The 13,251-nt window shown below is 45.4% G+C and overlaps 1 protein-coding gene and 1 long non-coding RNA gene across 3 annotated transcripts; one reads left to right on the forward strand and one right to left on the reverse strand.

The window, feature by feature from the left end:
* Positions 1-233: 233 nt before the first annotated feature.
* Positions 234-9,347, forward strand: Naa20 (N-alpha-acetyltransferase 20, NatB catalytic subunit). Of its 2 annotated transcripts, none has more exons than XM_052183813.1 (6): positions 234-355; positions 5,457-5,481; positions 6,772-6,892; positions 7,497-7,632; positions 8,344-8,489; positions 8,833-9,347. In XM_052183813.1, the coding sequence occupies exons 1-6, from the start codon at positions 303-305 to the stop codon at positions 8,916-8,918; spliced, it is 567 nt and encodes a 188-aa protein (XP_052039773.1). In that variant the 5' UTR covers positions 234-302; the 3' UTR covers positions 8,919-9,347. The 2 variants fall into 2 exon arrangements, with proteins under 2 accessions (XP_052039773.1, XP_052039774.1); XM_052183814.1 differs by having other exon boundaries at positions 236-355; positions 6,772-6,862.
* A 409-nt stretch (positions 9,348-9,756) lies between these two features.
* On the reverse strand, positions 9,757-12,243 carry LOC127686014 (uncharacterized). The gene is made up of 3 exons (XR_007977972.1): positions 11,928-12,243; positions 11,514-11,831; positions 9,757-11,068 (listed from the first exon to the last, which is right to left on the reverse strand). It is a non-coding gene; the product is annotated as an uncharacterized LOC127686014 (long non-coding RNA).
* Positions 12,244-13,251: the final 1,008 nt, after the last annotated feature.

Below are 13,251 nucleotides of genomic sequence, written 5' to 3' on the forward strand. Positions count from 1 at the left end.
TCCTGACTCACCCTGTGAAGCATCTTTGTAGTTTTGAAGCTCGCTTTTATGATTTGGCTTTCTGACTCCAGCTTTCTCCATGTTACTCTGCCTCCTTTCTGCAAAGGGTCTGCAGGCGCTGAGCATTAAGGCAATTTCTCATTTCTGCCGCCAGAGAGAGCTGCGATGCTACTCTTGTTGCCCAGCAACCTCTGGTCCGGAAGTAGTTCTTTGTCCCACCCCATGGCGGCCGCGGGCGCGAGTACTTCCGGTAGTGCGGGCGCGGGGTCGCGCTGAGCGGGTTGGAGGCTGGCGGCGGCGCAATGACCACGCTCCGGGCCTTCACCTGCGACGACCTGTTCCGCTTCAACAACATGTGAGTGAGGCACGGCCAGCCTCTGTCTTCGCGGCGCGGGACGGGGTCAGCCTCGCGGGGCCGTGGGCCGGGTGGACGCTGCGCGGGCACGCTGGCCGGTGACCTTGGCCGAGGCGCGGCGCTCCGGGTGCGCCTGGTGATGCGGAGTGGGGTGGACACTCTGCGCCCGCTGGAGGCGGACGGGCGGGCGGGCGGGCGGGCGGGCGGGCTGCCTGCGGAGGGTGGGCCGGGAAGGAGCGCGGTCCTGGTTAAATTGTATCCCAGTGAAGTATGAAGTAACCTTGCGATGCTCCGGCCCTCTCAGCAACTTGTGGGTTGTGCTTGGTAGTTACAGTAGCGGAGCGCCCAAAGTAGACTGCCTTTTTTTTTTCCTTATTCTTAAAAAGAAAAAAAAAAAAAAGGAAAAAAAAAAGAAAAAAAAAAAAAAGGACAGGGTCTCACTTTGTATCTCTGGGCACCAGGAACTCACTATGTAGACCAGGCTGCCCTACCACTCACGGATAGATAACGTCTTCCTGTCTTCCTAGTGCTGGGATTAAAGGCTTGCCCCACCACACCCAGCTAGGCTACAGTGGTTTTTTTTTTTTTTTTTTGGAGGGGAGGGGGGTTGGGGATCCACTGTACTCAGGAACCGCCGGACCTGTGTGGTTTCTTTTCAGCCCAAGTTTAAAAGACCCGTGATTTGCCATTCTCCCTTTCTCGCTTTTTTTTTTTCCTTTCTCGCTTTTTTAAAAGAGAAAAAAAATTTAGTTTGGAAAATTATGACCATTTAAAAAGCTAAGCATTTCACCGTGAACTCCTGTAAACACGTTACCTCGATTATTTGCTTGACATATTTGATTATTTACATAACAGAGAAGTACAGACAGGATGGTTCAGGTAGCAGAAGGGAAGAAACTCTGGGATGACATAGCTATGGACATTTCAAAGAGGGCCTGAGCCTTGATGAAGGAAATTTATCGAGGAGGAAATTCGGGGGGAAAGCTGCAGGAAAATGGGAATGTGAAGCAAGGGTAGGCCTTCGCGTCAGGTGAGGCCAGGTTTAATTATCCTGTTAATTGATTCAGATCTTGTGAGATTTGTCAGGTCCAGCTCTGCATTTAATACTTTTGGCCGGCGCTCATGTAATAACAAGCCCTTTAATCTTCACAAATGCTGCCGTGTGCTGATGTCCTCAGTTTCTGGTGATGGAAGGGATTGCACACACAGAACCCTGACGTGGAGTAGGTGAAGACTGGCCCTGGTGGTTGTTAGAAAATTGGTCCCATGGAGCTGGAGAGAGATGGTTCAGTTGTTAATAGCACTGGCTGCTCTTCCAGAGGACAGGGTTTCACTACACTCGGAGGCCCACACTTGACTGTAATACCAGTTCCAGAGAAGCTGATGACCTTTTATGGCTTTAGTGAGCACCAGGTATGCATGTTATGTACAGACATATAAAAAACCCATACCCATTAAATAAATGAAAAAAGTTGATGACACTCAGGCTGAGGTTTGAGGATCACAAGTCTGAGGTCCTTTGGTATTCACAGGAGATTAATTCTAGGATACACCAAAATTCAGTGATGATTGGTGTGGTATGCAAGTAACCCAAGCACTTCCATGTACTGTAAATCAATAGATTACTTATATAGTACAATGTACATGTAACTAATAATGGGGGGGGGGTCCTGTAGAGATATATAGGCACATGGTGTCTGAAACTTACTCAACCTGAATTCTGATCTAGTGAGTACAAGGTGATTGGTTAGAGGCAATAAGGTAGGCAGGTAAGCCATTGAGGAGGCCTTGGCAATGTCCTAGAATGGTAATGGGAGATGCAGTGCTTGAACTTAAGAAATAGACAGGTAAAGCATTTGCATTGAAGCTCTAGGAAGAGACAGTGGTTTAATATGAGAATGGATAAAGTAGAAGGAAAATACACATGAACACTTTTTTTTGTGGGGGTGGGGGAATTTGGATTTTTTTTTTTTTTTTTTTTTTGAGACAGGGTTTCTCTGTGTAGCCCTGGCTGTCCTGGAACTCACTCTGTAGACCAGGCTGGCCTCGAACTCAGAAATCCACCTGCCTCTGCCTCCCAGAGTGCTGGGATTACAGGAGTGCACCACCACAGCCCTGCACATGAATACTTATTGAAGATTAGGTCTCAGCTCACCTGGCTTGGTAACGCCTCCTCTTGTTAACGCCAGTAAAGGGAGCCCACTTTCTCATGTGTGTAGGCCATGTTAGGAAATACTGAGTCACCAGGTCAGGTGCTAGAGTAAATGAAACTGAAAGGCCAAACCGAGGTGGGAGGAAGACTGGGGTGGGATCCAGAAGTAAGCAAACACAAGGACTCCAAGCAGGAGGAGAGCACTCTCAGGAGGTGGTGACAGCTAAACGAATGCTGCATTTGTACACTCCCTTCAGGAGAGGCAGAAGTGGAAGGTACAGATAGAGGAGAAAGAGTTGTAAGAGAAGTGTCCTCAGTGGTGAGAAGAGTCTGCTAGCCTGCTAATGGCAGAAGAGCAAGCCATGTCTGGGCGCAGGGCTTTTGGGTGGGCGGAGTCAGCTAGAAGCTTTGGGCTGTTTTCTTCTTACACTTTTCTTTTGCATTTTCATGTGTGTAAGGAGGTAGAGGAAGGGCAGAGAGAGTTGGACAGTTGAGGTAAGCCAAACATATAGAGGGGTTGGGGTCTCTACATGGCAGGGCCACAGCACCCAGAGGCTGTGGTTCATGATGGCTCTAAGGTCAAAGCTGTTTTCACAGCGTTAAGACCAGTTGTTTTGCCTACCTATGTTTTGCAGGTGTGCAGTTTCTGAATAGTAAGTATCTAGAACACTAGAGAAGTCAGTTGACACTCGAGAAGTTAAACTTGACACTAAAAAACTACAATGCCGCTGTCACTAGGCTTTTTTTTTTTTTAACATTACTATTTCTTGGTAAAATTATTCACGTGAATATGTAATTATTTTTAAACGAGTAACTTAAAATTGAAAATATTTACATAGCCTGTAGATCTTAAGGTTTCTGTTGCTATGATAAAACACTGGTCAGGAAACCTCAGGTCAGTCTGCTGAGGGAAGCCAGAGCAGGAACATGGAGATGGAAGTGAAGTAGAACACATGGAGGGGCTGGTAATGGCCGCTTCTTCCCCGGGTCGCTCCGTCTGCTTGCCTGCTTGTTTTTTTTTTTTTTTTTTTTTTTTTTTTTTTTTTGTTTGTTTGTTTGTTTGTTTTGTTTTGTTTGAGACAGGGTTTCTCTGTATAGCCCTGGCCAGCCTCGAACTCAGAAATCCCTGTGCCTCTGCCTCTGCTTCCCATGCGCCACCACTGCCTGGCTTCAGTCTGCTTTCCTATACAGCCAAGGGCTACCTGCCCATGGTTGACACCACTCACAGTGGCCCACCCCAACCATCCATTGATGAAGAAAATGCCTCCTATTGCCTATAGGCCAGTCTTATGGAGGCTCTTCCTCAATCAGGATTGCTTCTTCCCAGATGTCTATGTTGACCAAAGCCAAACACACAGTAAATACAATAGGTTTGTTTGTCTTAAGTGTAAAGTGGGTTTTTGCATAGATTAAACACAAAACTCCCAGTTACCAATAATTCATTGATGTCACATTAAGGAAAGAAAAGCACTTTCCCTTGCTGTCATTTTAGCAAAAGCAAGTACAGAACTCAGTTCTCTACTTCATGCTCTCTCTGCCTGGCGCAGGAGTCTTCATTTCTGCCTGCTTAAAGGCTGTCTTGTGAATTTGTCGCTGCATTTGTGTTCAGTTTCTGTCCCTCACAAAGGGTTGGACTCTGTTCATTGAGCAGCACAAAAAGCATCACATGGGGGAAAGAAGGGATACTTTACAGGATCTGTAGCAGTCTATACGGGGTTTAATCTCTGGCTCCAACTGATCAAGGCAACAAATAGCATCACACACATCACTGTTTATCAACCTATATCCAAACACTGACTGTATTCAGTGTTTATGAAGGAAACTCACTGTAGAAATTGCTTTCAACCTCTGTATTTGCTCCTTCTGTAAGTGATACACATGCATTGTTCTGGGTCAGGAGGATGGAAGAATAACTTAAGGTTACAGCTGTGTATTAGGTTCTAAAAGTTGATTACATGGAAATCCAAGGCAAGTAAGTTGATGGTTATAATGTTCTCATCAAGGCAAGGTAAGCACACAGGCTGAGGACATAGTAGGCTCCCAGTTGTAAGTGCTTCAGGCTTCATTAGCAACTCTGGTTGTGAGGTCCAACAAAAGTTCCAGTCTTTTAGGATATAAGGTATTTCCATAATACTACAGCACCACAGGTTTTGAAACCTAAAGGGTTGGGAACTACTGGACTAGAGGAATGTAGACTACCTGACATCCTTCAGTCTCAGAGATTGACAAGAAAGGGAAACCGTTGAAAATAGCTGGTTTTGAGCCTGGGAAGAGAATAACTAGGAAAGTGACTGGGAGAGATGGTTTGAGATTGTTTTCAAGAATGCTGAATTTGGGCTTGTGTGATGGGACATGTTGGGTAGTTCCCCACAGCACCAGGGTTTAGTTTACAGGCGGGAGCAGTGTGGAAGTGAACTTCAGTTGAAAGTACGTGGGGGTCTGTGAGGATTTGTACAAGGAGGAGAACAACTGGAGGAGGGGGAGTACTCTCATCCACTTAGAGAAGGGAAAATTGTAGGGGAAGGCCCAGAACTGGGCAGGGATGATAGAATGGGCTAGTTGGACTGGTTGTACATGAGATACACACCTAACTGGTCCTCATGTCTGCATGAGTGATGGAGTAAGCTATAATTCTGCTTATAAAGAGGCAGTGCAGTGAAAAAGTACAGATCTCTTGGTGCACATGTGGCACTAGGTCATTGAAACCATCTTCTTTGGCTTTCAGGTTGATTTCAGAGTTGTAGAAGAAACACGTTTTGTTTGGTCAGTTTTTTGAGACTGGGTTTCTCTGTGTAGTCCTGGCTACCCTAGAACTTGCTGTTGTAGACAAGGCTGGCCTTCCTCTGCCTCCTGAGTGCTGGGATTAAAGGTGTGAACCACCATGTCCAGCCCATATCTTTTAAGTTGGGCTTAAGAATTCTTACTCTTGCCATTTCTTATTTCTTTCAGTAACTTGGATCCACTTACAGAAACTGTATCCTTTTTGAGAAAAAAAAAACCTAAGAATTATTTATGAAGTAAAACTAAGAATTATTTATAAAGAAGAAAACTGGAGAAACAGAAGAAAAAGATGAGTTCTGAAAAATGTTTTAAGGAATAGGTTTTGAACAGCACAAGCGACAATGAAAACAATTACAAAACTGAGTGGGCGTGGCCTCAGGTTAAGGTAAAGACTGTATGACTCAGTTACTGCAGCTCTACTGCCCACCGTCCCCCAGTAATCCTGACTGTACACAGACAGCAGCACAGGTAGTCGAGTCTAGAGAGGGTAAATGGCTCCATGGTGTCTCCAGCAGCCAGTTCAAGAAAGTCTAGGTCTTTCTGGCATAGACAGCTTTGAGAATACATGTCTTCATATGTGTTTCTGGGCGTGTAGTCAACAGAGGGGTGGTTATTGCTTTGGAAAGCATCACACAGCCCTTCTCTCTCACTGAAGGGAATAAAGGATTTTAGTAATAACAGCTTCTATCATCTCAGTAGAAAATGAGCAAAAAAATGTGTCAAGTTAGGGTATTCCTGATTGTGCTGCAATAGTAGATCAGTGGCTTACAACACAAGATTTCTAAACCACGTTCCACTGGCTATTGCTGGGAATACCTGGTAGCTTACTAGAGGGCAGAAGGTAATGAGGAGGTAGTTCAGTCTCACCAGTCAAAAGACATGCAAACTAAAATATGAGAACCCAGTTAAATAGATCAGATTATCCATAATTTTGAAAAGATACAACCCAGTGCTGCTGCTGGTTAAGTAAGGTACCGTTTTAGAAGCTGCTGGTACTATAAGTCATCTGGTATAGGCTTTATGAAAAGTATTTTAGAAGTAATGCCATTTCCTGAAGGCTAAAAATAAAAAACAACAGGCAGTTTACTCCAGGGATTGGCAAATATAAGAAGCATGGACCAAATATGGCTTACCACTCTTTTTTTTTTTTTTTTTTTTTTTTTTTTTTTGAGACAGGGTTTCTCTGTGTAGCCCTGGCTGTCCTGGAACTCACTCTGTAGACCAGGCTGGCCTCAAACTCAGAAATCTGCCTGCCTCTGCCTCCCAAGTGCTGGGACTAAAGGCATGAGCCACCAGGGCCCGACTTTACCATTCATTTCTTAAGATTTTTTTTTTAACCAGGATACAGCCATGTTGATTAATTTATATAAACTCAGAGAGATCCTGCTGCCTCCCTCTGCCTCCTAAGTGCTGAGATTAAAGGCATGTACCATCATACCTGCTTTTGCTCTTTATAATGTCTCATATTCCTTAACAGCTCTAGTATGGGATTCCTTTTTACTTACAGTACCTCGCACACTGGCCAGAGTATTTCATCGTTGCTGAGGCACCTGGCGGAGAACTAATGGGTTATAGTAAGTACAGTACCACTAGTACTTTTTTGGGTGAGTAAAGATTTTAATATGGGTTTCAGTCTGTTTTACTCTAGAATTTGATATAAATAATGATGATGGGATTTTATTTTTAGATCAATTACTAACAGTTTACCACATCTCTTCTGTGTCCAGCCTTGCACTAGGCAAAGAGATACAGCAGTGAACCTAACAGAAATGATTGTAGTCTTTGTGGATCATTCCTGTTATATTTCTGTATGGTTACTTTGTATATAAGGTAGTGATTAAGGCATATCCATTTAACAGATTGCTAACAAAATGAATTGCTGCAATCATACGTACATTGTAAATGTAATTTAATTTTAAATGTAACTATTTGAAAAAAAGCTAAATCTATTTCAGATGTATCTTATATGAACAAAAGAGTATCCTAGTCTTTGTTCTTGGATTTTAGTTTATCATTTAAAATTGTTTAACTCTGACTTTAGAAGTAGGTATAGAATATCATTTGCAAGTGGAGTTTCAAATCAAAGTGTTAATCACTAGCTTGCTGAGAGTACTTTGGTACATTTTTATTTTAAAAGAAACGAATGGCAGACTATGGATTTTTATGCAAATTAGTGTTTTAAATACTGATATGATTTTCTGTTGGCAGTTATGGGCAAAGCAGAAGGCTCAGTAGCTAGGGAAGAGTGGCATGGACATGTCACAGCTCTGTCTGTCGCCCCTGAATTCCGCCGTCTTGGCTTGGCTGCTAAACTTATGGAGTTACTAGAGGAAATTTCAGAAAGGTGAGAACCTCTTTTTTACTGACTGAGGTCACTCACAAAGCAATCTCCAAACTGATGTTTATATAATGCTCACAACCAAAAATGAAATCTTAAAAAAAGATTTATTTTTATGAGTACAATGGAGCTGTCTTCAGACACACCAGAAGAGGGCATCAGATCTCATTACCATGTGGTTACTCAGGACCTCTGGAAGAGCAGTTAGTGCTCTTAACCTCGGAGCCATCTCTCCAGGCACACACACACACACACACACCCACGCTGCCCGCAATGAAATCTTAATGGGCAGTAACAGTAAACAAGGAGATAATAGCCTAGACACAAAATCAGGATGTGAAGACCTTTGAAAGGAGGGGACCAAAGGGAGGTATGGTAGTTGCCAGCATCCTACAGCAGCTTTAATAGTAAAATGGTTATAAAAGATGTCTATTGCAAGATTGTTACTACCATCCCCAAATAGTCAAAAACCAAGGATGCTTTTTATGACATTTGTAGCTAAGGCTGTCCTTAAGCCCATTATGTTTGTAGCCCAGGCCAGCCTTGAATCCACAATTCTTCCCTTCAGTCCCAAGTCCTAGAATTACAGGCATGTAATCCACAGTAGTGACATACTATGATGCACAGCACTAGTATTTTTAAAGATGCATACCAGATTGCTTAGAGTTCTTACAGTTTTAACATTTCCTTTTTTTCTTTTTCCTTTTTTTCTTAAAGAAAAGGTGGCTTTTTTGTTGATCTGTTCGTAAGAGTATCCAATCAAGTTGCTGTGAACATGTACAAGCAGCTGGGTTACAGTGTCTACAGGACAGTCATAGAGTACTACTCAGCCAGCAACGGGGAGCCTGATGAGGATGCCTACGGTAAGCTGCCTGCTATGGCGGGTGCGCCAAGGGAAAGCCAGAATAGGTGTTCCCCACAAGCTAAATAGGCAGTGAGTTCAAAAGAATTAATGAATTTAGGAATAGGTAACCAGCCAGTTATAAATTACCATTTCATGGTGTAGATTAGATGTTATATTAGTTAGCCTCTAGGTGGGATTTGGTTAGCAATTGGCATAATTACAGTGGGAGTCTTGTAAATACATACATACCATTTAGGATTTCAGGGAAGGGCACAAAACCTGATGGGACTTAACCCATACACTCTGTTTGATTTTTAAAAGTTTGGTATTGGTTGCTTACAGTGATCTTTGCTTCTTAACAGATATGAGGAAAGCACTTTCCAGGGACACTGAGAAGAAATCCATCATACCATTACCTCATCCTGTGAGGCCCGAGGACATTGAATAACCATAGGCAGTGGTTCTTAGGCAGGTGTTCCAGACAGTTTGTGGACATACTATTTTCATAGGATGATCTTGGAGCTCTATTAGGAGGAAAGTAAGCATTTAAGTCTTAAAGACTTCAAGAAATGTGGGCTATAAACTTCAAATCTTATCCTTCCAATGAGCAATAGCATACATGTTCGAACTGTTTGCCATAGTAAAATTCAATCAAGGCAGCTAAGTCAGAAGGACACGTTCCACTATCATGGTTGACAGTACATGCCAAGGAAAGACTCCCTCCGTCCTCCTCCTAAATCCTGTGCCTGAGAACCACTGCTGCACATATATAAATATATATATATTTTATTTTGTATTGATCTGTTAATTGAAGCTTTAAAAGCATATATGAAATGTATAAATCGGAGATGTATAGTAAAACATTGTTGACTATGAATGTTTTCTGGAAGTTGTCTTTTAATCAGAATTATGGAGGGATCATTGTTTAGGATATGGTGCCTCTCTTGTTTTGACGTTTTTATGTATAAAACATTTTTAAATGCACACCTGAAGTCATCCCTGTCTGACATACATGAGCTCTCTTCTTACTGTGTGAAATCCTCCCAGGTAACAAGGGTTTCTACTGTTGGTCTCAGCTTTTCTCTGTTAACACTGCTCAAACCTTTCAATTATGAGACTTTAAGGGGAAACAAAATCTAACTCCAAAAAATCATGTAAAGATAATCAGGCAGTAAAGAAATCAAAAAAGGTTCACATAAAATGACCATTAAAATGTATGTATGTATGTTGGCATTCATTTTTTTCTTTGAGATCTTGCTTCATTCCTAGACTGGCCTTGAACTCAGCTCCCAGTAATTCTTTTTTGTTTTGTTTTGTTTTTTGAGGCAGAGTTTCTCTGTATAGCCCTGGCTGTCCTCAGACTCAGAAATCTACCTGCTTCTTCTGCCTTCCAAGTGCTGGGATTAAAGGCATACACCACCAGTAATCCTCTATTTGGCCCTCAAGTGGTAATTGGGACTACAAGCATATATGTGCCATAGCACTTGACTTAAAAGCTTTCACTTTAGAAAGGTCTTATTTTGAGATATTAAGGTTGGAGAGAGTGAATTTTTTGTTCTCTCACAGAGCAATAACATTTCCTTCAACCCCGTCTGTCTAATCTGCCTGTGCTTGTTAGGAGTGGACTCGTAAGAGCAAAGTCACTATTTTTTTTTTCCCCCAGAGACAGGATTTCTCTGTGTAGCCCTGGCTGTCCTGTAGCTTATTCTGTAGATCAGGCTGACCTCAACTCGGAAATCCTCCTGCCTCTGCCTCCCAAGTTCTGGGATTAAAGGCATGCGCCACTGCTGCCCAGCTCACTTAATTTTTGTCTTCATGTGCATGAGCAACATACAGAGAACTGCTCTAGGAAAATGGTTTAGTTATGGAACTAGCATTCTGAACTGCTCCCTTGAATCTGCACTAACTCCCAACCAAGGACATTCAGTGGCAGATTCTTCCTGACTAGCACCCTTAGTATTCAATGCAGACTCAGGCTAACATCTGAGCCTAGTGCTGGTCTGGTGGCTGAAAAGATCTATCACTTATCTAGTACTCTTGTAACTTTTACAAAATTATCTTATTTTCAAGACCCAATTTAGTGATACTATTAAACAGCTTTTATTTCCCTAGATTGATATACTTACATTTAATAATCAGTTGTTTACTAATGGTTCTTATAGGTAGAGACCAGTCTTGAAAGAACAGTTCTAGGCATTAAATGAATGGTAAACAAAAGAAAAATTGGCTGTGAGTTACAGGATAAGCAAAACCATGCCTTCAAGAATAGGCAAGTGCTATTTTACAGTGTGAGCAGAGCTCCAACAAGTATGCCACTGCCCTTCCAGCGCCGTCACTGATCACAGTCACTGGGCCTTTTGGACTCCTGCTGTTTAATGACATCAGCCATTAGTTCACACATTGTAAGGCATGCTGTTTGATGCATAGTCTCTGTAACTGCAGAAAGCTTCACAAAGCTTGGGACTGGCAGTAGTGCTATGGTGAACCATACTTAATAAATCTAAGATATCCCAAATTGAGCATAGGACACTGTGCCTCAGCATCCGTGTATGCAGGGGGACACTGCCTCAGCATCCGTGTATGCAGGGAACACTGCACCTCAGCATCTGTGTATGCAGGGGGACACTGCCTCAGCATCCGTGTATGCAGGGAACATTGCACCTCAGCATCTGTGTATGCAGGGGGACACTGCCTCAGCATCCATGTATGCAGGGAACATTGCACCTCAGCATCCGTGTATGCAGGGAACACTGCACCTCAGCATCTGTGTATGCAGGGGGACACTGCCTCAGCATCCGTGTATGCAGGGAACATTGCACCTCAGCATCCGTGTATGCAGGGGGACACTGCGCCTCAGCATCCGTGTATGCAGGGGGACACTGTGCCTCAGCATCCGTGTATGCAGGGGGACACTGCCTCAGCATCCGTGTATGCAGGGGGACACTGCCTCAGCATCCGTGTATGCAGGGGGACACTGCCTCAGCATCCGTGTATGCAGGGAACACTGCACCTCAGCATCCGTGTATGCAGGGGGACACTGCACCTCAGCATCCGTGTATGCAGGGGGACACTGCCTCAGCATCCGTGTATGCAGGGGGACACTGCGCCTCAGCATCCGTGTATGCAGGGAACACTGCTCCTCAGCATCTGTGTATGCAGGGGGACACTGCCTCAGCATCCGTGTATGCAGGGAACATTGCACCTCAGCATCCGTGTATGCAGGGAACATTGCACCTCAGCATCCGTGTATGCAGGGGGACACTGTGCCTCAGCATCCGTGTATGCAGGGGGACACTGCCTCAGCATCCGTGTATGCAGGGGGACACTGCCTCAGCATCCGTGTATGCAGGGAACACTGCACCTCAGCATCTGTGTATGCAGGGGGACACTGCCTCAGCATCCGTGTATGCAGGGGGACACTGCACCTCAGCATCCATGTATGCAGGGAACACTGCACCTCAGCATCCGTGTATGCAGGGGACACTGCGCCTCAGCATCCGTGTATGCAGGGGGACACTGCGCCTCAGCATCCGTGTATGCAGGGGGACACTGTGCCTCAGCATCCGTGTATGCAGGGGGACACTGCCTCAGCATCCGTGTATGCAGGGAACACTGCACCTCAGCATCTGTGTATGCAGGGGGACACTGCCTCAGCATCCGTGTATGCAGGGGGACACTGCGTCTCAGCATCTGTGTATGCAGGGGGACACTGCGCCTCAGCATCCGTGTATGCAGGGGGACACTGCGCCTCAGCATCCGTGTATGCAGGGAACACTGCACCTCAGCATCCGTGTATGCAGGGGGACACTGCCTCAGCATCCGTGTATGCAGGGGGACACTGCGCCTCAGCATCCGTGTATGCAGGGGGACACTGCGCCTCAGCATCCGTGTATGCAGGGGGACACTGCGCCTCAGCATCCGTGTATGCAGGGGGACACTGCGCCTCAGCATCCGTGTATGCAGGGGACACTGCGCCTCAGCATCCGTGTATGCAGAGGGACACTGCGCCTCAGCATCCGTGTATGCAGGGGGACACTGCGCCTCAGCATCTGTGTATGCAGGGGACACTGCGCCTCAGCATCCGTGTATGCAGGGGGACACTGTGCCTCAGCATCCGTGTATGCAGGGGACACTGCGCCTCAGCATCCGTGTATGCAGGGGGACACTGTGCCTCAGCATCCGTGTATGCAGGGGGACACTGTGCCTCAGCATCCATGTATGCAGGGGGACACTGCGCCTCAGCATCCGTGTATGCAGGGGACACTGCGCCTCAGCATCTGTGTATGCAGGGGGACACTGTGCCTCAGCATCCGTGTATGCAGGGGACACTGCGCCTCAGCATCCGTGTATGCAGGGGGACACTGCGCCTCAGCATCCGTGTATGCAGGGGGACACTGCGCCTCAGCATCCGTGTATGCAGGGGACACTGCGCCTCAGCATCCGTGTATGCAGGGGGACACTGCACCTCAGCATCCGTGTATGCAGGGGACACTGCCTCAGCATCCATGTATGCAGGGGACACTGCGCCTCAGCATCCGTGTATGCAGGGGACACTGCGCCTCAGCATCCGTGTATGCAGGGGGACACTGCCTCAGCATCCATGTATGCAGGGGGACACTGCCTCAGCATCCATGTATGCAGGGGACACTGCGCCTCAGCATCCGTGTATGCAGGGGACACTGCGCCTCAGCATCCGTGTATGCAGGCCATTGTTTTCTAAACAAGCTATTACAAAACTCAAATAGTTTGAAAGAAAAACTGAAGCCAAACTAAAATGTTCT

The sequence above is a fragment of the Apodemus sylvaticus genome, chromosome 5, assembly GCF_947179515.1.
Source record: "Apodemus sylvaticus chromosome 5, mApoSyl1.1, whole genome shotgun sequence".
NCBI classification, from domain to species: Eukaryota; Metazoa; Chordata; class Mammalia; order Rodentia; family Muridae; genus Apodemus; species Apodemus sylvaticus.